The sequence below is a fragment of the Desmodus rotundus genome, chromosome 3, assembly GCF_022682495.2.
Source record: "Desmodus rotundus isolate HL8 chromosome 3, HLdesRot8A.1, whole genome shotgun sequence".
In the NCBI taxonomy this organism is placed as follows: Eukaryota; Metazoa; Chordata; class Mammalia; order Chiroptera; family Phyllostomidae; genus Desmodus; species Desmodus rotundus.
Window position 1 is genome coordinate 27,986,672 of NC_071389.1, and position 26,072 is coordinate 28,012,743.

Here is a 26,072-nt window from a genome sequence, read left to right on the forward strand (position 1 = left end):
GTATTCCCAAGAGGCTCCTGGACAGCCCGGGGCAGCCAGGCTGTGATTGGTGGGGTCCCGGGCTGCGGCTCTGATTGGTGGAGACACTACATGGCCCCACCCTTTTCGTCGCCGGGCTACGAAAGGAAGCTAACGGTGTGGGTTTGCGGCAGCCGAGTGGGGCCTGGAGCAAATCTGTTACGGTAGAGGTTGTGCTCCAAAGGTACACCTGCGGTAGGCTGCGGTCTCTAGGGAAAGGCGTCAAGGGACCGGGAGCTGTGCCTCCCGGAGCATTGTGGGCCCTGGCCCGGGCCCCCGGCGCCTGCGCGCACTTCGCATCTTGGGGAATGGCCGGCGTTCGGCATGTTGGTACAAATCCGTTGCAGGGAGGGAGCCTGGGAGTGGTTTCTCAGGCCTTTTCAGACCCGGATTTGGGGGCTTAGGGCAGGGGCGAGGATGCTGTGGGGCTCTGCCCAGCTTCTGAGGCTGGGAAGCGTGGGTGCCAAGGTGCCGCACGGGCTCTGAGTGCCATTTGCTTCGCATCCTCAAGCTCAGCCCTCTACGCCCCCCCCCCCCCCCCCCCGCCGCTTTCAGGTCAGTTTTCTTTCCATCCTTAACTATCAGCCGCCCGAATGCCGCCATAGGACTTTATGACTAGGGGGCCCTTCAGTGAAGCTGACAAGTAACTGCTTTCAACAGAAGCTTTTCGGGGATTCGGACAAGAGATAAGTCTTCCTCAGTCTTACTTAATCTCTCTTCTGGCTCCAGCCCCTTTATCTGTTAATTGCTCTGCCCCCAGGCTCAGGCAAGGCAAGACCTTTGTTTAAACCCCCTCTTTTGTGAGATGGGGGTGGGTAACTCCTCAGGTTCTCTTTACCTAATAATGCACAGCGTGTAGGTACTTCCAATTGCTTTGTACCTGTTTTCCCTTCTTCACCCCCTCCTTATAACCCCTCTTCATGTCAAGGAGATTGATTTTAGTTTTGCCTGTGTACAGCTGTGAAGGCTTCAGCGGGCAATTTCCCCAAGATTTTGTCAGGTGAGCCTTTAGGAACGAATTCCCTGGTGCTTTATTTCATCAACTATTTCCCAGTGCTTGTTGTGTGCCAAACCGTGAGTTTTGTGCTGTTGGACCCGGATGAACCACAAAGACTTCTTTCCTTTAAATTGAGATTAGTGGGAAAATTCAGGATTTGTGATAAAGGAAAGGAACAGGATGTTAAAATTTGGGGGTAGGCATGAGGAATCAAGTCTTCAGAAAAGGCACATAAGCTGGAAGCAGAGGGGTCATTTCCAAAGGAAATTGATGGGAGAAGGCAGCTGGACAGTGCATGGGCCCATGCGGTGAACACGGTTCCTTTAGTTGGTGTGTGTGAGGGTAGGGGAATAGGTATCAGGTAGGGGGTGGGCAGTATAATTGCTAAAAGCAGGGGTTTTAGCCTATTCGCCCTGAGATTCAGGCATATAACCTCTTAGAGCCTGTCAAATGCAGATATAATATGTCATATTTAAGATAATGCTTATCAAGGCCCGAATATCAAGATTCTCACATTGCTGTCATGTTTTTGAATACCAGCCATCATGGGTGAAGGAAAATGGGAATGCCTTGAATGCCAAGATATTTACATTTTCTCTGGATAATAGGGATCATACAGATTCTTGAACATAGTGGTGTTGATCACAGGAGGTGCTTGGAAGGAACTTGACAGCGTCAAAAAATCTAAAGGAACTGGCAGTTGTGACTGCTTCTCTCCCACTCCCGCCCAAATCTACCAACCATTAATCCACAAGTATTCAAAACCATGTTTCTAAAAACCAGCCATTTATATCTGTTTAGGTAAGTACAGAGAGAGTATGGTGGTGTATTTACAAGTTGGTTTGTCCAGATATACTATAACTTAGTGTCTGTATTTAATATTGACAACCAAAAAATATATAAATATCTTCCATCTATACACAGCAGGGCAGGAGCATCCTCGTGTTCTTGAGTAGTGAGTCCTCAGCCTCCCACGGCTCTCCTCTCATGGTGATCGTCTGGCCTTCAGTGCAAAGGAGGCTACTGGCAGCCCAGTCTGGCCCTTCCCCTCTCCTCCCTCCACTCCAGTGCTCTCAACTGGTCTCAGGCAAGGAAAGATTAATTTGAGTGGTTGGGTAGGAAGAGATGGGAAAGGTGAATCCTAATGGAGCCTGACCCCCCAGAGTGGGGAGATTCAGGACTGCAGAAGTGAGTGGCCACCTCTAGGGGTAGAAGCCTGGTAGTTCGTAGTTCAGTTAGTGTGTCCTTGGTCATAGGTCCAACCCTACAGATTAGCTTGGTGGAGAAGGCAAGTATGTCTAGGCAGGACTTGGTCCCCACCCTCAGGCACTGAGCCATTCAGGGTGAAGCCTGGAGTGTGGGTACAGGAGACTCTGGCTGATACAAAAATAATAATAAAATCAGTAATAAAAAAACTTATAAAATCTGTTGCCTGTCTGAATAGGTCTGAGCAACAGTCTTGCTTTTGTTAAAATCCTGGTGGCGTTAAAGTCCTGAATATTCTTCTGGACATCATTGCTGGCTGAAGAAGGGAGCCCCGGGCCCAGCTCTTCTGAGATCTGTCAATTTGCAAGTTAACGTCCAGCTGCCTGTGCTGAGAGATCCTTGGGGCTGCTGGGAACAGGCCGGGCTGGTGGTGTGGGGTGCCTCACACTTGGGAATCAGCCCCCAGGGGATGGAACAGCTCCTCAGGTGTCTTGTCACTTTGGCTGGCTCCCCCCTGCCGGAAACCAGAAGCAATCTCATCGAAGGTCCGGCCTTTGGTCTCAGGAACTTTGAAGTAGGTGAAGATGAAGAACAGAATCAGGAGCACGGTGAAGATGATGAAGACGTAGGGACCACACAGTTTCTGAAAGACACACACACATACTTAGTTGGAATCCTGACCCTACCTTCTGGCCGTAGGACCTTGGATAAGTTACTTTGCTCTTATGCCCCTAACCTGAGAAAGGGAACACCCACCTACAACATAGGGCTGGGATGATTCAATGAGAGTCTGCCTGCCTGCACCTGGCATATAATACGCTCCAGGGAACAGGTTCCCATTCATTACAGAGTAGATGGGAGACAATTCAAAACCCAGGAAAGAACCCTGGGGTTGAGGTCAGGCTTCTTAGCTGTGTGACCTGGGCTACTGAGCCTCCTTCCAATGGGAATAGCTGGAAAAGCACTTGGCAGGCGAGAAATGGCGTGTGTAGAGACAATGGGGGTTCTCTCACCTCCACGTACTGGAAGCACATGCCCACAATGAAATTGGAGGTCCAGTTGGAGAAACCAGCAACAGCAATGGCAGCCGGGCGAGGACCCTGGCTGAAGAGTTCGGCCACGATGAACCATGGGATGGGGCCAGGGCCAATTTCAAAGAAGGCCACAAAGCCAAAGATGGCCACGAGGCTCAGGTAGGATATCTGGGGCACCTGATCCTGTTGAGGACAAGAGAGAGAGAAGGAAAGTTAGATTGGAGCCTGAAAGAAAACAGATTACAGAGGCAGCCGGGCAGGGCTAAGAGTTTTGGGCTGAACAATAGGAGGCCTGGGGCTGACCCTGGATTTGCAGTGTACCTTGGGTACCCTGCCTTAGGTCTTAAGTTTTCTCATCTGAACACAATGATTTACACCCTGCACAGTAGTCGTGGGCCCTGGTCTACCATCTGGGAATGGCCATGTGGTGTGCATGCAGGAACTGCTAAGATGAGGTCCCTGAGGTCCTCTGGCTCTTCGCGTGAACCAGCCTGCCTGCAGCAGGAGGATATGGAAGAACATTGTTAGAAGCCTTGTAAGGCACTCAGCTCAGGGCTGGCCCAGCACAGGCCTCAGACATGTGGTTCTATATATAATCATTCCGCTTGAGGAGGCCACAGAAGAGATTAGGGGCTTTGGCTCAGGTCCCAGATCTGCCACTCATCACTTAACTGTGTGCCGGACCTCTCGGCAATCATAGGACTTTTTAAGCCTTGGTTCAACTGTAAAATTAATGTACTGGTGCTTTTCTCATGAATGTTCTCATGTGTGAGGTGCCTGGCAGGGTTATCAGAGGTTACAGTCACGGGTGTGGGGCAAGGAGACCTGAGGTCAATGCTGCCATAGTAGCCTCACGGGACTGACTAGGTTTCCTCACCTGTAAAAGGGAACTACTAACTGAACTACACTGAGTCATGAGACCTGAGCGAGATCAGGCATGTTTCTGTTTGTGTGGTGAGGAGGGCCATACTTTCTAGGGTGTTCTAAAGACGAACTGAGACTACAGATGAAGGCTGGAAAGGATTAGTACTGGGCAAAGCAGCTCCTTTGGAGAGGGAATTTGGGGCCTGAGGCTGGAGGTGCTGTGGTGAGAAAGCACCACGCCGGGAGGAGCCAGGTCGAGGGAGGGGGATGTGGTTGGGTCGAGTGCAGAACCAGGGAGAGCAGCACCCCTGGCCTCTGGGTGCTGACGGCCAGGCTGGGGCCGAGACAGGCACTGTGGGATCTGAAGCGCACTCTGGTGCCCACCCTGCCACCCCACCCCCGCAGTGAGGCAGCTCACCAGTAAGGCCAGCGCGATGGTCATGAGCACAGCACAGGCCGCCATGCCAGCCAGGCCAATGAGGTGCAGTGTCCGCCGGCCGGCTCGTTCCACCACAAACAGCTGTGGGCAGAGAGAATGTCAATGCCACCCCCACCTGGTGCCCCTTTGGACCCCCACTCCCCCCCACGCAGAGACCTGGCCCCTCAGGGCCTGGCTTGGGGGCCACACAGGGAGTGAGGGAGAGGGAGCTGGCCTGGACAGCAGACAGCTGAGTGTGACCTCAGGCAAACTGTCACTCTTCTCTGAGCGTCAGTGCCATCAACTTTGCTATCAGTAATGGACTTGACAAGTTGAGGATGAAATAACATAGCATTTCGGGAGCATATGACACATGCCTGGCTCACAGTAAATGCTGTCATTCATTCATGAGGCCCCGAAGTCCTAAGCTGGACCCTGGCTGCTGACTGGTGGCAGGCAAGGACGCAGAGACTCACCGACACGACTGTGAAGGCTGTGTTGACGATGCCGGCACCGATGGTGGCATACACAGGCTGCTGCACCCCCGCCTTCTCGAAGATGCTTGTGGAATAATAGAAAACCTGCAGGACAGAGAAGTCGCTGGGACTCAGCTGGGCACCGTTGCCTTTCCCCTGCCTCTGCCCTGGTGGGTATGGGACGCGGGGAGGAAAGCATGAAGGAGATGCTGCAGCACTTTGGTTCTGAAGTACAGCTCCTTGGGTAGGGGCTTGTTTGTTATTTTAAGTTTGGGTTCTATTCACAGCATGTACTTGACCCCAGGGTTTGGCTGGGGCCACAGAAAGGGTGGGTGAGGGGTACTCACAGCATTGATGCCCGACAACTGCTGGGACAGCTGCAGCACCACGGCGATGAGGATGGGCTGGCGGTAGGTGGGCGAGCGGAACAGCTCCAGGATGGTGACCTTCTTCTCCCGCATCATCTGCCGACTCTCCTCCTTCATCTCCTGCAGGTCACGGGTCACATCCGCCATCCCTCGAAGCTTCTTCAGCACTGGAGGGACCGGAGGAAAGGCGGGGGTGGCTCAGAGCAGGAAGAAGGCCAGGGCCGGGGGTGGGGAGGAGGGCAGGGCCCTGCCCGTACCACTCTTGGCCCGGTTTTCCTCGTTGCGGTTGATGAGCAGGAAGCGGGGGCTCTCGGGGCACAAGGGCAGCAGGATGCACTGCAGCACAGCGGGGATGAAGATGATGCTCAGCAGCAGGGGCCACAGCTCCTTGTTGCCCATGATGGAGTCCAGGCCGAACACCTGGGGGAAGCAGGGTGGGAGGAAGCAGCTGTGAGCGCCCAGCCCTGGCCCCACGGCACCCAGTGGCCCTGGCTGGCTTTATGTCCGCTGCTGCTTTAGGAACAGGGCTCCTGTTCTGAGGCTCTACCACTAACATGAGGCTTTAACTTCTCTGACCTCAGTTCCCCCATGTGGAAGATGGGGAAAGAAGGACCTGCTTCCTGGCACTGGTGGGAAGACAAATGGCATAGGATATGAGTCTGCCACAGGATGCTTTTAGGGGCAGGAAAAGGGAAGCCCTCTGGGGAGAGGGTCGTGTATGTGAAGATATAAAGGCCTGGAGGCATCAGAGCCCAGCACACTGAGGAACCAGCGGGCATGCCTGTGGCTGCACAGCAGATGAGAAGAAAGGCTGGGTGGGCTGGATGGACTTGCTTTCCTGCCTCGGAGTTCACAGGGGAACAGCTGCATGGTGGCGTGTTCTCAGGGACCTGTGCTAGGCTGTGTCCCATGAGGCAGGGCTGTGGAAGGCTGGGTGAGAGGTCCAGTCAGGTGCTGTCTGCTCACACCCCCAAGAGCCACTGAAGCTGTGGGGTGGGGGCTGTATTGGGGGAGCAGACACTGCCCCACTCACCTGGGCAATGAGGATTCCAACGACGATGCCCAGCTGGTGCAAGGTGCCCAGCGCCCCTCGCAGAGCCGTCGGGGACACCTCCCCCACATACATGGGCACGAAGCCTGTGGTCAGGCCGCAGTATACGCCAATGATGAAGCGGCCCAGGATCAGCATCTCAAAGGACTTGCCCAGTTTTGAGAAGCCCATGAGCACAGAGGACAGGAAGGCCAGCACATTTATCATCAGCATTGAGTTGCGTCTGGGGGTGGGGTCACAGGTCAGGTGGGTCCTTTGATTCCCCCCCAGGCTCCCCAGGGGCTTGGTCATAAGGAATACCCTGGAACTGGACATCTCCCCCAATGCCCACACCCGTCTGGGACTCCCTGGGTGGGGCCAGGACCCCTCTGCTTACCGGCCAAAGCGGTTTACAAAAAGGCCCACGGAGAAGGAGCCAATCATGCCCCCTATGGAGAAGATGGCCACAGACAGGGACCAGAGCGTGGTGAGTGTGGTAGGCAAGATGCTCTCCCCATAGCGGTCCGTCCACGTCTGGTTGTAGAACTCCTCAATCACCTGCAGGGGGAGAAGCAGCCTAGTGGCTGAGGCCAGGACCCAGGGGTTCTCCTCTGGCACTTGCCCCTGAAGGGGGGCCATTTACCACGGGATGCTGGAGCGGCCCGGTACCTGGCCAGGCCCCACATTCACTGCATGTTCTTGAGTCAGGTCCCCCCATTTTGCAGGGCTCAGTTTCCCCAGTGGTTTCCAGTACCCTGCGTGGTTTTACATGCTCAACAGGACTTCCTGGGGACGACAGCAAGTGACCCGTGGTAGAAGCTCCAGCATGGGGCAGAGGTTGAGAGAAATTGCTCGTTCTCACTTGCCCCTTTTCCCAGTTCTTCAAGGTACCTAAGGCCCCAGGTCCTCTTCCAACCCCTGCTGGGGAGGAAGTACAGCTAGACAGAGAGGCTCTGCCATCCCAAGGCCCGGGGAGGAAGGGAAGAGCAGGTCCGCTGTCCCTGCACTCAGGGCCCACCGCGTGACCGACCAGCCCGCATACAAGCCACGCTCCCGACACTCACACTGCTGCTGTCTCCCAGGCTCAGCTCCCATGGCTGGCCCTGTAGTCCCACCTTGAAGGACCTATGTACAGCCTCCTCCCTCTCCCAGGTGCCCAGCTGGGAAAATACAGGAAGGGCCAGGACAAGGAAGCAGTTCTGCGAATTGGAGCCATCTGTCCCAGCACAAGCCTGCCTGCCAGTCCTGCCTCTCCCCAGGGGGGTCCTGGCCCGATCCCAGGAATGTGACAGGCAGGAGGTACGGGTTCTCCTGGCAGATACACACCCAGTGCATGGGACTGGCCAGACCCACCCAGCCACATGTGCAGCTGGGCTCAGGCCCAGAAACAGCTTCCTGTGCACACACACATTCATGCTCACACCATCTGAACACTCCTGGCTTCAGCCAGTCACAACCTGCATACCCCTCCACCCCTCACCGCCTGCAGCTCAAACTCAACTCCCGTCCCAGCACCCCTCCCCATACTCATACCGCAAGCTCAAGGACACACAGCAGCATGCATCTTTTATACACCCTCCACTGGCTCTGCTCTTGGCCCTCCCCAGCCCTCCCAGAAGAGGGGTGGGTAGGCACAACTGCCAAAGGGGAAACTGAGGCCTATAATCCCAGGAACGCCCACCGAGCATGCTGGGCCTGGTCCCACGGTTACAGTGGATCCTTGACCACTAAGCAACTTTTTCCTGCCCTGCTGCCATTATCTGTCCCAGGTCTGAGGACACCTGACGGAGGCTGGGCTCTAGGGAGTTAGGATAAGGAGGGCATGGGGGAGTGGGGAAAGGGGAGCAGGAGAGGCAGCCTGAGTGATCTACTTATTTGTCACAGGGAAGCCAGGCACTGCAAGGGTTAGGTACTGCACACAACCAAGTTCAGATCCCAGCTCTACCACCTACTGCAGTGTGCTCAAGGGCTAACGATCTCATTTCAAATGATATTAAAATTATCTACTTCAGAGTGCTTTAGGGAACTGATGGCACATCCTTATGGCACTGACATTGGCACTGTCGCTGAGTCAAGGGACCCCCGCCACGTTCCAGTACTGACCCGAGGGAAGTGCAGACCACTGACAAAGTCTAAACAAGCCTGCATTCCATCACTCAAAGTCAAGGTTCCTGCCAGACATCAGTCCAGCCTCCCACCTACCAATGCCTCTCCCTTCACCTGCACACCTTTTCTCCACTCTCCAAGGTAACTCTGCGCGGAGGGCTCACCCTGCCTTCCCACACTAAAGCCTTTTGAGATCCAGTTCAAAGGGTCCCAGGAGTCTGTCCTCCCAGAGGACAGGGACCTCAGTGGATTCACACCTGGGCCTGTCCCAGAGCGGGTGTCAGAGATGCCTTGGGAGTGAAGGAAGGAGTCAGTGAAGAAAGGGCACTGGGCTCTCCTTCTGGAAGGCAGATGTCAACAAACAAACAAACAAACAAAACACTAAGTGCTTGTGTTCTTCAAGAGACAAAACCAGCTCCAAAGGAGGACTGGTTGGGAAGAATGATGCTCCATTTATCAGCCTGAAGGGAACAAGCTTTCCTGGATAAGGAAACTGTCCAGATAAATGATGCTCACCCCTCGGAGGCCCCAAACTTTCCTGACCCCTCCCCTGGGTGGAAATCTTCCTCCCTCCTGTCACTCTCACTTCGCTGCCTGGAGCAGTTAGACCTGTAAGCAGGGCTGCAGGGCACCGATGTCCTCAGGGCTCTTTACAGGGGCAAGAAGAGGTGTTGGCCCCAGAGGGCTTTTAACTAAGTTCTGCATCCTGCTGTTCTCAGAATCTTCCTGTGGCCCAGATGCTTGTCCACAGAACTCTCCACATTACTGTTTAATATTTTGCCAAGAAGTCAGCGAATGGAACTTGTCTGAATTGTGTGCAAAGAATGAGTCAATAGGTGAGGGCTGAGTAAGGGCTTATCATCTAAGATGAAGGATGTAGGCTGAGGTTTCTGTGTTGGCAGTTCAGGTCTTTAAACCTCTTCTTGGGGCTGGCCGGAGATGTTGAGGACCACATGTGCAAATGATGTGTGACTGGAGCCCCGCTAGGTAAGTCTCCTGCTTGTGCTGACAAGGCAGAGGGACCAAGCGCAGGGCTGGCTCCTCTGTGGCTCATGAGCTCCTGGGCTACTCAGACCACCCCATGGGGTTGGGAGGGGTGAGCAGCCAGGCACCTCCACCTTGGCCCCAGGCTCCTCCTCTCTACCCCCCAGCAGCACTTCCTGGCCACAGGGAGGCTGTGCAGTGGATTCCTGCCTCTTGATCTGACATTAGGGATTTCTGGGAGGAGGCTATGCACAGCTTTCCATTCCTGCTGCTGGTGTGGGAGCTCTGTGTCCTCTTGCCCTTGGGGGGTCCATGCCCCATGGGGGGCTCAAAGCTGGCCCCCGGCCCAGGAAAGGCAGATGGACCCCTGGAGAATCAGAAGAACCCTACATGGGGTCACTGCTTCTACCCACTGACTGGCCTCCACATCCACACTAGCAGTGGCTGGGTGCCCCTAAGGGAAGAACCTACTAACTGCTCCCCTAAAAGGATCCCACATACCCACAACAAGGTTCCTGGCAATCTCCTTGGCCTGGCTGCCCTTCGAGAAGGGGCCTGGCACAGCCTCCTGCCGAATGCTCCCAGCCTCACATGCTCCCTTCCCACGTGCTCGTCACAAGCCTGGCACACACCCTTGCTGCTGCCATGCCCTCCATCCCAACAGTCCTGGCAATTCTGCCTCCTAATCTGTCCTGCTCTGTTCACGCAGCGCCCATCCCCTGAAGCCAGACTCCTCTCCTCGCAGCTACTTTCTCCCCGACAGGGCACCGGCTCACCTGTCTCTCCTCGTCCCCAACCTCCCCACCCTGCCAAGGGTCTGTGTGAGTGTGTGTTCTGGGGAGAAAGGAAGGGTCCTGTCAGTTTGAGGGGGGATTGTCAGGAGTTGGGGGCCATTAAGGGTCTCTGTCCAGTTGTCCTCTCATTCAGCTAGACAGCAGTGGCCCCCTCGGTGACACCGTAGGGGCCAGCATGGAGAAGCAGGTCAGCTCTGGGCAGCTAAGATCCCTTGGTTTCCAGTAAAAAGCTATTTCTCACCCCAGCAGTTTTCTTGGGGGGTGAGCATGGGGTCGGGGAGGAAGGCTTGCGTCATGTCTGACTCCTTGGGAATCACCTCCTCCCCTCTGCTCCCGCTGCCCAGGCAACTGTGGGTGAAGGACCACATGTCTGCCTGTCTACAGAGGAAGTCCTCACTTCCTCCGCGTCCAGGCGTTATCTGCAGCGGGGTCCTGGCATGAGGCAGAGCATGCTGCCTGGTATACAGCATGAGCTGTTACTCCCGTCACCGTTCTTCTGAGAACCCACCACTTTCAGAGGAGCATTAAGGACAGGGCTTTTCCATTTGCAAACTGTAGGAAGACAAAGCATTACCCTAAGGAATTTATACTGTAGAAAAGAATCTGAAGGAAAGCTCTGTCACATTCTACTTGGTGTACAGAGCCCCAGGGCATATACTTCAGCTGGGGAAAAGAACAGATTCGTAGGGTTGAAAGGACAACATTACTCATCTTACAGGTAGTGAGTTCCCCAGCAGCAGGAACATACAAGTCACACTTACAGCAGGGATTGGTAAACATTTTATGTAAAAGACTAGATAAAAAATATTAGGGTCTGCAGACCACAAATGGCCTCTTTTGCTTACTTTTCTCCTTTTTACTTCCCCCAACTCCTTAAAAAGGTAAATTAAAAACACTCTTAGCTCATGGGCCATGTGAAAAACAGGCCACTAGCTAGAGATCTGGCTGCTTGCCAACCTTTGATCTAGAATTCTAGACTACGACCAATAGAAGGGGTATGTGTTTTGGAACCTCTGGCTGGTCCCACTGTCCTTCCCTCCAGATATGCCTCTAGCCCAGGAGACCTGGGTCTTCTAGATCATCTTGAGACAGAATCAGAAATCCGTTTCAACCCTCTCTTCTCTCTCACAGAGATTACTGTGGGGACAAAGGCGTTAAACAGCCAGCCAAGCTCCAGTTAGGAGAAGGAAAGGGCCAACTTGTCCAGTTTAGTCCCTCAGCCTGAACTTGACCCCTATTTCCTGTTCCCTGCCTTCTCCCCCCCACCACTCCCCAGCTGGGGCTGCCCCCCACCCTCAGCCCAGAGCTTCTATCTCCACAGCAACTCTTAGCCACACCCCAGGGTCAGCTGGTAGTCCGATATACCACAGGTGGGGCTGCACAGAAAACCCTGCCCCCTGTGTCTCCTGGGCCCCACACCACAGAGAGAGCTAGGAGTGGGCCCCACCCCCACAGCAGAGGATAGGACCACCCAGGCTGCTTCTCAGGAACATCCCAGACTTGGCTTCTCTCCAAACCCAGGCCAGGCCTTGGTTGTGGCCTCCTCACAGGTGCCAGGCCTCCAGGGTCTCTTCTGCAGACAGAAGGATCTTTATTTCCTCTCCTTTCTCAGCTCCCCACCACCCTCAAGATGAAGTGTCTGCCCTGCCCAGACCACTCCCCACACTACCTGGATACCCCACCCCTCCGCATTTTCCTTTGTGTTGCCTCCTCCCTGGTGAGCTGCTAATAATCTTTCAGACAAATGCACAAACACTCCTCTGGAAAGCCTTCCTCACAACCACCCCTCCTTCTCTATTGCAGTGGTTTTCAAACAGGGGCAATGTGGCCCCCGGAGTGCATCTGGCTACGCCCGGAGCCATTTTTGGTTGTCACACTGGCGGGGTGTTCCTGGCATCTAGCGAGCACAGGCCAGGGATGCTGCCAGACATCCTATAATGCAGGATGCGGGGCAGATCCAGACCCCGCAACCCCAGAGCATTATCTGACCCCAAAAGCCTAGTGCTGAGAAAACCCTGCTCTATGGGCCAGGCACCTCCTCTCCCTTCCCCTTCTCTGCTCCCACTGGCCTGCCCACATTTCCATTGCTGCCCTGAGAAAGTTGCTGCAAGGTACTACGTGCTCCCTCTAGACTACATTTCAACATGGGGACAGTCTGACTCATCTGTCTGTCCCTGGGGCCCAGCACAGGCGGGTGGAAGAAAGCGTCGTCACTAATAACCAAGCCATGAACCTGAGGGGCTTAAGGGATGATGTGGCTGTGATGGGTGTAATGGTGCGAACAGATTGTGTAACTGTGGTGAACTGTTGAGATGTCTGCACATGACCCAGCTTGACTCGGCTTGGAAGTCAGAGCAGGAGGGACCCGCCTGGGTGCCACTTGTGGGTATGCGAAAGGGTGTTTCGGTGCTCACCTACCTATAGTGTAACTGCCAGTGCTTCTACGGTGGTCTCAGACGCAGCCTGGGGCCAGGCTCCCTGGATTCAAATCCTAGGTCTGCCACTTACTAGCTGTGTGTCCTTGGTTTAATTGCTTAACATCTCTGAGCCCCAGTTCCTCATAAAACAGGGATTATAGTGCTACCTAATGGGATTATTATAAGGAACAATTGAATTAGGATTTCTAAAGCACTGAGAACCATGACTGACACACAGCAAGCTGCAGGGTCTGTCTCAGTGGTGATGGGAGAAGGGGGCCGGAACTCGTTGGCTCTAGGCACAGATATGGGGAAGCGGCTCAGTGTGAGGAGCTGGAGGGCCTGGGCTCCGGCCTGCAGGACTTTCGCTCATCAGCGGGTCATCCTGGGCGCGGCAGAGGCAGACCTCACCGCCTTTCCAGCTCAAGTTCCTCCTTTGTCAAACAAAGAGGGCCAGCCCCAGCTGTGTGCTTCCTGAGGATGCCTCACTCTCAAATATGCCTGACGCTGTCCCTTGGCCAGGAACTCGATTTCTAAATGGTCTTTAGTTATTTCTGTTGGCAACTCAGCCTTACGCAAAGGGGAGAGGCAGTTCTCTCCACCCAGGATGATGCCCTTGTTCATTTACTCGCTCTCTGTGGCTGGGCTCACCACCTCCTCCTCCCCTCTCCTCCAGGGAGACTGGAGGCCTGGCTCGGAAGGGTCATGTGCATGTTGCTGTCACTCACACAATGTGGGGCAGCGGGTGGGTGGTCAAGGCGGCGTGAGGCCTGGAGTCCATCTCAGGCTCAGCCTCTCTCCCCGTCCAGGTGAACTCACCTAGCCTCGGTTTCCTCCTTTATAATCTCAGCCCCACCCACCTTGTGAAGCTTCTGTGAGGAGATAATTTATGGGGAGTGTACACATTTAAGATGATATTATGATTAATTAACCACTTCCAGGAGGAAGCCCTGTGGGGCCTGTTTTATGGAGGAGGCCAAGCTGCTGGTAATTAAGACCAGAACTGGTATCCCTACCACTGGTGGAGCAAAGTCTGTTCTGGAAAGCAGGCCAGTGCGGTTCCCCCGGAGAAGTTCCAAACAGACCGGGGCAGGCGGCAGGATCCGCGAGGGCGGTTGGCAATTCCGCGTTAGTGGCCACTTCATGCAACCGCATCTCTGCACAAGCTGTTCCCGTTGCCCAGGACACCTGCTCTCCTTCCTCATGGGGCTGACTCACCCTTTAAGGTCTAGAGCGGCTGCCAAGTCCGGTCAGAAACCCTTCCTGTCTCTCCCATCCCCCCACCCCAGCGCCAGTCAGTCCTTCCTCTCTGCTCCCACAGCACCTTGAAATGCTCCATCAATTACACTCTGGCTTTTCCCGCAGGGTCTTCCCACCCCTCTGGGTGGCTGAGTCCCTGGAGTGCAGGGACAGGGCCCAGCAGGGACCCTGCGTTAGGCGGCTGCCCGAGGGCCAGGATGTCCCTCCCAGTGTTCAGGACACTGCCTGGCACAGCCCTCGTTGAATGAACTGGTTGAGTGAATTTGTTGAATGAAGTTGGAAGAACCGAATCCCTGCGCCCAGGCAGCTCTGAGCTGTGCTTCCATTTCTCAGTCTCACAGGTTAAACGCGTCCCTTCTAATCTGCTCCTGGTCGGAAGAACTGCGGCCAGGCTTGTGAGAAATGTGTGTAAGTGCAAGAGTAAACAGATGGAGTGCCTGAGTGCATGCCCCAGGAAACGCCACGAGACTTCACTGTGTGTGTTGTCAACTCCAGCCACTCGGGCCTCTGGCTTCGGTCCCCAGAGGCTGGTTTCCAAAGTGACGTTTGGACAGGTGCCCACAAATGCACCGTTTACAGGCTCAGCTGGGCCCTTGGTGCTGCCCACCTGGCCTTCTAGATGACCTGGCCAGCTGCCCTGCCTGTCTTCCACAGAAGCTATCACCATCCACCTATTTCTGATTAGATGGGAGGGCCCAAGAACGGGAGAATGTCATCCTGGGTTTGTCCACATCCTCAGCCTGCGAGTAGCTGAGTCCTTCCTGCCAGTTGTAACCCCTTTGCCTCCCCTCCACCATCTTCCTCCTTGGGGGAGCCCCTCCCCACCCCTCCTCACCCTCTCCTCCTCTGCCTATTCCTTACATGTTTAAAAATGAAATCTTAGCCTGGCAGCCCCTCCAGCAGCCAGCCCTCTTTTCTCCCTCCCCCACCAACTCTCCTGGCAGGGCCGTCTGGACTCTTTTCCGCTTCCCCTCTCTCTTCAACCCGCTGTGGGGAGGTTTCTACTCGCTCGGCTCCCCCCAGCCAGCCTTCGCCACCACAGGGTCTCCACCGGGTCTTTCACATTCAGAAATATGGCGCTAATTTGTCCAGGTCACCCTCCGGGCCCCCCGACGACGTTCCTTCACTCCATTCCTCCACCCAGTCTTCCCAAATGCCTCTTATGAGGGACGGGCACCGTGCGAACAAACCCAACACCCATGCCCTCTGGTGCTTCTCTCCTTCTTCCTCTGTCCTAGGAGGTTCTTATCTTCTGGCTGGGAGGTGCCAGCTCTCCTCCGGCCAAGGACTCTCCTCTTCTATCAGTGAGGCCTGACCCTTACTTCTCTTTATTCCAGTCTCTCTAGAGCATCTTCCTGTCCTGCTAGTAGGATAGCAGTGACAAGCTCGCCACTTTTCTGCAGCTGACTACACACCTAAGAAACAGTCCAAGTGCTTCCTGTACATCTCCAGCGGGATCACACCAAACCTCAAGTCCTGCCCGTGCCGCGGGCCCTGTCCGCGCCTCCTGCACCTGCTCCTCCTCCACGCCAGGACCTGGATGCAATTCTTAAACCTACTCTCTTGTCCTCACAGTGGTCTGCTGACCAAATCCTGCTCATCCTTCCTGCTCCCTGTTTGCTTTTCTACCCCCTATTGCAGGAGCAGCTTTGTCACCCGTTTCCCTGTCTCTAGTCTCACAGGTCCGGGACCCATCCCACTACCCGCGACGCCTGGATCATTTTCCTAAAGTGCAAATCTGATCATTACCTGTTCTTTTTAATGGGTCCCCGTTGTCCTCATTCAGAAGCCCACACTCCCTAGCTCACCCTTAGACGGCGGTGCCCACATGTCCATTCCGACTGGCCCACGCCATGCCAGTACTGGATATTCTACAGATGAAACTGACCCGCAAGGCCCTTGCTGGCCGGCTCTGGCGTACCTGGGGCCTCCCAGCCTTCTCTCTCCTCCCATTCACCCAAGTGGCACACCAGACTCTCTCTGCTCTGGGCACTTTATCTGCCCCCCAGCCCAGGCCCCCTGCTCACCCCATCCTGTTGTTTCTGGAAACACCTCTTGTATCCTGATCTTAAGAGTCATACGTCATACATAGTTCTGTCAGTAACTCGCTAGGTGATCACAGTCAGGACACTGCTTAATCCAGCAGTTCTCAACTTGGGGTGCACGTTAGAATCAGTTGGAGAGCTTTAAAAATTCAATGCCCGCCTGGCTGGTGTGGCTCAGTGGACTGAGTGCTGGCCTATAAACCGAAAGGTCGCAGGTTCGATTCCCAGTCAGGGCACATGCCTGGGTTTCGGGCCAGGTCCCCAGTTGAGGGTGTGCAAGAGGCAACCAATCTATGTATCTCTCACACATTGATGTTTATATCCCTCTCTCCCTCCCTTCCCCCTCTCTAAAAATAAATAAAATCTAAAAAAAATTTAAAAATCGATGCCCAAACGGAAGCCCAGACCACTTAGATAAGAATCTGGGAGTGTCCGGGGGACCCTAAAGCGCCCACAGCCTCCCTCCACAATGGTACCGACTTTCTGTCTGCAGGACTCCCAAGCGCAGCCAGCTGCGGGGCGCACACCTTGGCAAAAGCCATTCAGAGCACTTAGCAAAGCAGGGCTTGGGGCTGTTCCAAGCCTGGGACCACAGTCGCCATTTCAGACGAGCTTGGAAAAGTCCCGTCACGTCTCCGACAGCTGAGCATGACTCAGCAGGCCAGGCCTTCCTGGTGACCTGCCCCTGAGCACTGGGCGAAGCTCCGACAGTCACCCTCCGCCTGTTTGGAGCAGGCCCAGCTCTAACTACCAGCACTGCCCAGTCCCCCCAACCGGCCTGGGAGCCTCAGGAGCTTCTACTCTGGACAAGGAGCGTGGTCTCGGTGGGAGGGCTGTGCTCTCATTTCATCATCCCCGAGAAGGCACAGCATTTTAAACCCATACGAGGTTGGTCAGGAAGAGGTTGTGTCAACAAGGGCTTGGCTTCTGAATCCACTGTTCACTACCTATGTGACCTTGAGCCCACTGGTCATTTCATCTCCCTCATCTGCTCAGGGCCTCCGTTTCCAGGTCTATAAAATGGAAATCACCACCCAACCTCAGAAACATACGCAAAAGGCCTGGTGTAGATAGAGGAGGGACTCAGTACCTTTTCCTTCCCCGCCTCCTTTCCTTTCCTCTCCTCTCTTCCCTAAAGCAAGTGGGCTGGGCTGGAGGGTATCAGCAGGGCCCCTCCTAGTCTTGACATTCAAGTGAACAAGTGAGGACAGATCTGGGATGCAATGTGGGGAGAAGCAAGCAAGCAAGCACAGACCTTTACCCCCGTGTTTCCCTAGGGTGAGAGGCCATTTTTATTGTGATTGGCACAGAGCCTGCAGGGAGAGGAGACAGTTTCAACCTAGAACAAGATGCCTTGTAAGGAACATGCTGTGAGTGGGTGGGTGTGAGTGCAAGCTCGGGGAACCCCTGGCAGGGAGTGCTCCAAGGCAGAGTGGTGCTGGATACCAGCTCCATCCCTGACTAACTGCGTGATGCCAGGCAGGTTTCTTCTCTCTGTCTACTCCCTCCACCTGCAGGGTGAGCGCGGTGGACGCTGCCTGCCCTCCTCAGGGGCTGCAGGGGAGCAGCAAGGGAGAGAAACACCACGAGAGCCCTCCGTGGGCCCCGGGGTGCCTCATAAATGCAGCATCATTAATTACACCAGCGATTGTTTTGACCATTACAGATGTCTGTGTTGTGTGGGAGGTTGTTCAAGGTGACCTTGGACTTGTACAATTCTGTAGCTCAAAGATTTAAAAAAAAAAAATCTCTCACCTGAGGATATGTAGAAAGAGAGAGAGAGAGAAAGAGGTAGCAAGAGACAGAAACATCGATGTGAGAAACATCAGTTGGCTGCCTCCCATACTCGCCCTGACCAGGGATCGAACCTACAACCTTTTGGTGTATGGAACGATGCTCCAACCAACTGAGCTGCCCTGCCAGGGCTGCAGCCCCCACATTTTAAGGCCAATGCCAAGAATCTCTAACCTGTTCAGGGCCAGAAAATGGCGACTGAAGCAGATGGTGTGTTGATATAAGTAAATGACTGACACCTAAGAGGAGGGGCGAGGGTTGATGGGCCAAGGGAAGCACAGCACTCACCTTCTGCGGGGCATTGATAACTCCAGTGTTGTAGCCAAACTGCAGGGAGCCGAGCACCGCCCCTCCCACGGCCAGCATGAGGCGGCCCGTCACCTTCTGCAGAGAGAAAAAACACACTGTTACAGGCAGATCTGGGCCGAGGTTACTACAGAGCAGGGCCTGGGCTGGCAGGTTCCCTGTTCAGGTTACCTTGCCCGACTCCTGGCGCTATACCAGCCTTTCTCCCAGGAAACTTGACTACTTTTCGACTTCGGGGGCCCCAACCAGCCCTGCTAACTTCTAGACACTTGGCTGGCTAGACTCATTCCTGGGGTCTTTTCTCTTTCTCTCTCTGCAGCTAGGTCTTACCTAGAGACAAACAGGCCTTGGCATTTTCTGGGGTCTCGTTACCCCGGCGGGGCCAGGCCTGGGGCCAGGTGGCTTCACACTCTGATGGGGAGGCCCAGGAATTAGTGCCCTTAAGGTGGGGGGCGGGGCAGGGAGGGACGCAAATTACCCCAGGGAAGTGGCATAGATGATAGATGGAAGAAGTGCCCTGAATTTGGACCCAAAGTCTCTGACTTCTGATTCCTGCCCACCTGCCTACTTGCGCTGTGAATCACAGCAGGCCGAGTGAGCCTTCCCACTTGTCCCAGGCGCTCTGTTCGCTGATCTGCACAATGTAACGGTTTCATGCTGATCAGCCTTGGACATGTGGTCCCACCCTCCCCTCTGCTCCTCTCCATTCACAGGGCCGGAAACTGAGCCCCACAAGGTAGAGATGAGGAGAAAAAGAGTTCCAGCTTGCTCAGGGGTCTGCAGAGGGCCTAGCTGGAGCTTGGGGTCCCTGGATTCCCCACCCAGTGTCCCTCATGGCAGCCATCCCCAGACCTTGAGCCTCGCAGGGTTATTTGGACAGAGATGACATACCAGCGAGGAACGCGCTTTGGAAAAGTGACACGCGGCAAGTAAGAGTGTGGGGCCAAGGTGTTTTCAATGGGCAAAGGGCTAGGAGGGAAAAAGGATGGCGGATTTCTGTCCCCTGGAAGCTGAGGGCCTGAGAGCAGCAGGCAGGTGGGGCCCTAGGTGATAAGGTGCCTCGCTTCATTCTTAAAATAAAGAAGCCAAGAACTGTGACATTAGGCAAGCCCTTGACTGGTCGGGAGAGAATGGAGACAGCAAAGGACAAATGAGGGCACCGCACCGGGCTGGGAAGCTCACACACTGAGCCACACCTGTGCAGGGGAAACTCCGCTCAGCCACGAGGTACTAAGGGCCTCGCTTTTCCCCCGGACCCCAAAAGCAGCCCTGACTTCCAGAGCCTCACAGAGAGCCCTGGGCTTTGTTGTTTACCAGACACGTTCCTAGTATGGTCGTTTTCATTCTCTAGAAGCTGTCAGGCCGATTGAGAAAGCCAAGGTTTTCACAACAGAGGCTGAGGAAGAGGAAGGAGGCTTCGGCCAGCCCGAGTGCACAAGCTCAGAGGCTGTTTGTTCTTCCTCAGGTGAGCACCTGGCCCTTTCCTGGCCACACGTGTTCATCCCAGATGCTGGGGCCCTCTTCACAGTGGGCTGCACTCCCTTCAAATCCTGTCCTTCAAAGCCTGGCTCAACCCCCTCCCCACCACCCACCTGCACAGAAGGCCCCAGAGCCCCCTTCTCTCAGCTCCCTAGGGAGCCTTCAGATCCAGGGCTGTCAGTTCGGGGTGGGTGGTGAGCACCTGACAGACCCCCGACCAGGCCCAATTTCTAGGCTCCCCTCTGAGATTAGTAAGAGGATGTGGAGGGTTGCTGAGCACCCACAGGGGCGGGGCTACCCGCTGGGTGGGGGTGGGGGGTGACAGCGTTCTCCGGGGTGAGTCAAAGGCGCCCTCCCGGGGCTGTCTGATGGCTGTCCAGAGGGAGATAAAAACGGCAGGGAAGAGATGTTTTTCTAGTACACACCAGAACAGATGTAAAACGAGCAACGCAAACTTACGATTTAATAAAATATGGCACAACTATTCAATGCAATATAAGAAGAAAGTTCTTTATGTATTGATTGGGGACACGCACCAAGATATATTAAGTAAAAGAAGCGCGCCTCAGAGCAGTGTGTGTTGTACGCTGCCTGTCATGTAAAAAATAAGTACACAAGGCTAGGGGGCGTGGGGGTGCGGTGGGAATACAACGGCACCTCGGTGCTCGGCTGCCGAGCTCCGGGAACACACTCACTGCATTTTGATGAGAAAAGGTGCTGCAGCACTTGCTAGGACTTGCAGGAGTCACGATGCCGCCCGGCAGGAGAAAACGCCCCATCAACTGTCACTTGCTGGCCGCTCTTGGGAACGAATTAATGACACGCACCGAGGTGCCACTGTACAAATATCTACGTATTTGAAAGAGCACACCAGAAAGGTACTTTGCGGGATCAGGGTGGCAGAGGCGGGGCGAAGGGAGGCTTCCTTTTATGCCCTTTTGCATGTTTTTGAATTTTGAATCGTGCAAATATATTATCTTTTCAAAAGAGAGTTGTTTACGAGCCCTGTGGTTTCATATTACTTAGAACAAAGCCATTTAAATGAAAATGGAAGTGACGAATAATTTGTGCTCTGGTAAAATTGTGCCCCTGCAGCAGAGGCTCCTTGAGAAGTAGTACTACTTACTATTACAGGTCCCCTTGTCACTCTGGCTATGATGTTCTAGGGGTCCCTCTGGGCCTCTGATGTCACCCTTGGGACCCCTCGGAGCAGTGTAGCCTCTGGCAGTGGGGGCTGCTAGGACCAAGAACAGCCCTTTCTGCTGGACGGTCAAACTCTGCTTTAGAAAACCTACCTACCACTTCCTGAGTTATAGCCACAACCACTCAGGCAGGCTGCTGCATCAGGACCTAAAATGCTCAGGGACTCAAGCTCAGCCCCCAGGTGAAACAGGCCCTAGTGATGGCGAGGAAGAGGCGTCTGGCCCAGTGCAGAGGCTAGTGTGGTCTATGCTTCGACCAGTCCGTGGGAAAAGGCACTGTGGGAGTCCTGGAGAGAGACTTGTAATTTCACCGGGAGACAATCAAAGATGGGTTCTCAGGAGGTGACACTGGAGTTGGACCGTGAAGGACAAGCAGGGAGTCTGCCTAGTAGGGAATCGGTGGCAAGACCGCATTCCAGGTAGACAGAACCATTCATGCAGGGGGAAAAACGGGCCCCATAGGGCCAAGTTAAACAGGGGGTGCTCAGTGTGGCTAGACGCTAGGGGCAGGGGCAGACCACGGCCTCTGCTCCTTGGTAGGCACACGGCATTGTGACCAGTCACATACCCTCAGTCCCACCGCCCACCCCCAAGGCACCCACCAAACCCTGCTTGGTTGCTGCTGGACTGGGAGTCAGGAGACCCAAGCTGAAGGTCAGTGAGCTGCTTCCCTCCACCTTGGAGTTGGGACATGTGGTGGCCCTGGCTCTGGGCCTCAGTTTCCTCACATAGGAAATGAGGATAAAAGTTCCTTCCCTTTGGGGTTGCTGTCAAGGTCTTCATCAGTGGCCATCATGAAGCGTGCAGGGCTATCTCCCATCAGGGAAGGATGGAAGCTGCCCTGGACTGAGCCCCCACAGCACCATCTGCACCCACCAGCCCTGTGCCTGGAACTAAACCACAGTAATGAAGGCCATTCATTAGACATTATTTTATTAGGTATTTATTTTGGTGCCAGGCTGACGGGCGAGCTGGTGATGCCTTAGAACAAGTGTACAAACCCCACAACCTGTGGCTTTTTATAAAGCCTTTTTTAGGAGTGGAGGAGTAATGTGGAGCCCAGAACCTGAGCCCCCCCTGGGGATGGGGACACCTTCTAGAACATCCACACTCTTTGCCCTTGCTGTGTCCTCTACAGTCCCCAGCTTTTGCTCCAAGTAGTTGGGATACGGATCTGCTGCTCACCCACCAGACGGGGGACTCCTTGAGCACGGGGCCTAGAGTGCGCAGGGCAGGACACAGCACTCAACCTTTGTAGAAGACCCACCACTTCCGATTTTCGCTTCTGGGCAAAACTGGCTCTGCACGTACCTGTTCTGCCAGAATGGCGTTCATCCTAACAGTCTTTACCTCGGCCATTTATCAGTCCTCTGATGAGTACTGGAACCTCAGCTCTGAGAGGCAGAAGTAGGGAAACAGTAACCCCCGCCCCTTCCCACAGGGCTGGAGAGGAGAGAGCCCCAAACAGTCCAAACCCTGACTCTCCTAGAGGGCCACAGGCCCCTCGGTTCCACAAATGCCCAGGCTCAGGGTCCAGCACAGAAAATGACCTCCTGCCCCTCACCCCTCGTCACCACCTAATGCCGGGGGTGCAGAGCCTCACTGAGAGCTCTCCCTCCCCCAGGAAGCCAGCGATGAGGCGCCCGCTTCCGGGACCTCTCCTCCCGCACACACCGGGATGATGACAGCCCTGGCCACGTAGCACGGCCAGCATCGTAGCCTTTTGACTTGCCACGTGCCCTTCCTCAGCACAGCCCTTCGGCCCTGGGCTCGGCCTTTAGCAGGCCCTTGGTCAAAATTGGCAGAGGGAGGGCATGTGGCTACTGCCATTCGGAGGCATGACATTCCCTGTGGGAGGAAGGTCCAGAAGTTGCTCCCCTCCCTGTTCCCCACGTGGCTTCCCCAGGTGCACTGGAGCATGGGACAGGGCCTTTGTAACTGCTTGGCCCCCAGTTCTAACGAGGGCAGGGAGGGGGCAAGGCAGTGGCATATCAGATCCATGATAGCTCCCTTTTTATTTATTTTGTGTACATTTCTTTTCTAAGATTTCATGCGGAACAGAATTCTGGGCATTGAAAAAGAAGCCCAAGAAATTGCAGAATTGCTTTAATACTCTCCTGTGATAGATGGGAGCTGGAAGGTTAGAGGTAGGGGCCCCAGGACCCTCAGCAAACAAAAGCCGGTGCTGGGACTGAAGTCCTTCAGATTCCTATCCTGGCGTGTTTCACCCTCTCTGTTACGCTCTCTGACCTTATCATCTTTCAAAAAGAAAGGAATGGGTTTTCCCTCTGACGCCTGACCCTCAGAGGACCTCGGGCATTTTGCTCCCCTTGAAGCCATTTCCTTCAAGCCTTCCAGTGATGTCAGGGCTTTTGCCTGCCCTGGAGGCAGAAGGGATTCTTCAGAGAGAGAGAGAGAGAGAGAGAGAGAGAGAGAGAGAGAGAGAGAGAGAGAGAGAGAGAGAGAGAGAGAGTGTGTGTGTGTGTGTGTGTGTGTGTGTGGAGAGGCCTCATCAATCTTTAAAGCAGAGAGGAGAGGAGGGAGCTGCCGAATTTAGCAGCACCAGCATCACCTGCAGCACCTGCAAGGGGCTGGGCACTATGCCAGGGGCTTCTTACGTATCCCAACTTAAGTATTACGAACACACTCCCGGAAGAGACTGCTCCCATTTTCACAGATGAAAAAATGGGAGGCTCAGAGAGAAAAAGTAGCTACTGGCCGGCAAGTCCCTCGGCTTCTGTAAAATTTCAAGTTTGGGGTCTCGGATGCTAAACCCTGTGCCCTTTTTGCTCATGTCCTCCCTCCTCGGCTTCTGGGTACTGAGCCCTGAAAGAAACAAGGTTTCTACCTGGTGCTTTCTGCGTACATCAAGTTCCCTTCCAGTAACTCAGGACCTTGCCCAGTCTGAGCCAGGACAGCCAAGGCCCAAGCTTCGGGCTACTTGGGTGGATTTTGCTCTAAGCCAGGGTAGGCAAACTATGGCCCGTGGACCAAATCCAGCTTGCCAGCTAAGAATGGGTTTTACAATTTTTTTAAACTAGCTGGAAAGCAAAAGCTAATATTTTGTAATAAATAAAAATATTAATTCAGCCCTAGCTGGTGTGGCTCAGTGGATTGATTGAGTGCTGGCAAGCTAACCAAAGGGTCACCAGTTTGATTCCCAGTCAGGGCACATGCCTGGATTGCAGGCTGGGTCCCCGGTGGGGCGTGCATGAGAAGCAACCACACATTGATGTTTCTCTTTCTTTCTCCCTCTCTTCCCCTTTCTCTAAAAATAAATAAATAAAATCTTTAAAAGAAATTATATTAAATTCAGCTCTGGCTGGTGTCACTCAGCAGATTGAGGGCCAGCCTATGGGCCTGTGAACGGAAAGGTCACTGGTTCAATTCCCTGTCAGGGCACAGGCCTGGGTTGCGGGCCGGGTCTCCGGTTCGGGGCATGGGAGAGGCAGCTAACTTGCTGTCTCTCTTCCTCTCCTTCCCTTCCCCTCTCTCTGAAAATAAATAAAATCTTTTAAAAAGTTACATTACCTTCAAATTTCAGCGAGTACTAATATAGTTTGGCCGGAACACAGCCACACTCGTTGGTTTATATATTGTTTATGGCTGCTTTGTGCTACAGTGACAGAGCTGAGTGCTTGTGGCCGATGGGAAACTGTACGGCCCACAAAGCTGACAATATTTACTATTCGGTTCTTTACAGGAAGAGTTTACCAGTCTCTGCTGTAAGCGCCCGGTCCCCTGACCTACTTCGTGCAAACCCCATACACAAACAGCACAGGAGTTTCAAAGCCTTCCAGGCAAAACCAAATGATTCTGAGTAAATAAAAAGGTGTTCCTTCTAAAACGGGATGTTCAGTGCAGACGGATGGCTCCCGTGCGGTGTGTGTGTGGGCCTGGGTCAGGACCCGGACAGCTGGAGAAGAGGATGCCCCTGAGGAGGTGCCCTCTCAGTGGTGAGATGGGCACCAATTCGACTCTGGAAAAACGGGTTTGATAAAACCATGGGAAGGCACGCAAAGGTCCCCAACACGCTTGGCAAACAAGTATACTGGTAAGTCCCAGCTTCCCCGCTTGTGTGACCTTGGAAAAGCCCCTTCCTCTAACACCTCCGGTTCTCCGTAAGAGAGGTTTCCTAAGAAAATAAATTATATTACTAAAGAAAGATAATGCACGAATGCACTAATTCTGGGCAATGGGGACTCAGCAACAGAAACCAAATTCCTGCCTTCCTTGAACTTGATATTTTAGTTGAGGGCGGGGATAGAAAAGAAATACCTAAAATACATCAGGTGGCGAGTGGTGTGAAGAAAGTGATGGGGGCGCTGTTTTGTAACCGTGCCTGTAATGGAATACTAGGCAGCTGTTGGAAAGAATGCAACACATCTGTATGCACTTGATCTGAAAAGAGCCTCAGGGTAGACTGTTCAGAGAAAAAGGCAAAAAGTGCACATTTTGAGTGCAGGTGGGGGGGCGATAATGAACTTGTATGGTAGGTGCTTGTACTCGCAGAGAGAAACACTGCAAGTACCTCTGAGGGGAGGTGGGTGAACAGGAGGGACCACGCAGGGGCTGCAAAGAACGCGGGGGAGAGTGTGATCTGATTACATAAAAATCACATTTATAGGCACATATATACACATGCCCAAAACGAGGTCTGGTAGGGTAAACACCAAGCCACCGCGACTGGGAGAAGACATTTACTCTTTTACTTTGTATACTTCTCCACAGACTTGGCTGCATCACTTCTATAATTTAAAACAACAACAACAACCAAAACCCCACGACCCGATCCTGAGAGTTTTGTACTATTATTCCCACCACAGCTGAAGAAACACGTTCCAATAGGAGGGGTGGCTGGCCTGAGGCAGAATGGAGAGTCGTTTCTGATGGAGCCCTTTCTCCCCACTCCCAAATGCCAAGGTCGGGGGAAGACAGCTCTGGGCCAGACGGTGTGGGGGCATGTCCTGTCCAGCAGAGACCTCAGTTGCCGAAGGCTCCTTAAGCTGGGATCTGGCAAGAGCTCTCTCTCCCCCCACTTCCAGGGTGCCAAGACCCTCGGTAGGCAAAAGCCAGAAAGGTGGTGGTCCTGGAGAAGATGGATACTGTTCCCATTCTGCCCAAGTTCAACACCTGGGAGCCCTGCTCAGTTACTGTAAAACCCCCCAGCATTCTTGTATTAACTACAGCTTCCCTGGCCCTGGTGGCTGGATGGCAGAGCCTCAGGCTCCACTCCACCCCTCCCACGGAGGGAGGTAACAATGGAGGTTTGTT

At 54.2% G+C, this 26,072-nt stretch overlaps 1 protein-coding gene across 1 annotated transcript in view; it reads right to left on the reverse strand.

The window, feature by feature from the left end:
- Window positions 1-1,780: 1,780 nt before the first annotated feature.
- The window catches only part of SLC2A1 (solute carrier family 2 member 1), a 28,588-nt gene continuing 4,296 nt past the window's right edge, over window positions 1,781-26,072 (reverse strand). The window contains exons 2-10 of the mRNA XM_024554665.4: window positions 18,100-18,195; window positions 6,809-6,969; window positions 6,415-6,655; window positions 5,639-5,801; window positions 5,361-5,548; window positions 5,014-5,118; window positions 4,538-4,639; window positions 3,235-3,438; window positions 1,781-2,864 (exon numbers count right to left, since the gene is read on the reverse strand). Of these exons, the coding sequence (XP_024410433.2) occupies window positions 2,664-2,864; window positions 3,235-3,438; window positions 4,538-4,639; window positions 5,014-5,118; window positions 5,361-5,548; window positions 5,639-5,801; window positions 6,415-6,655; window positions 6,809-6,969; window positions 18,100-18,195 (1,461 nt within the window). The 3' untranslated portion in view covers window positions 1,781-2,663. The remainder of the gene's footprint in view (window positions 2,865-3,234; window positions 3,439-4,537; window positions 4,640-5,013; window positions 5,119-5,360; window positions 5,549-5,638; window positions 5,802-6,414; window positions 6,656-6,808; window positions 6,970-18,099; window positions 18,196-26,072) is intronic.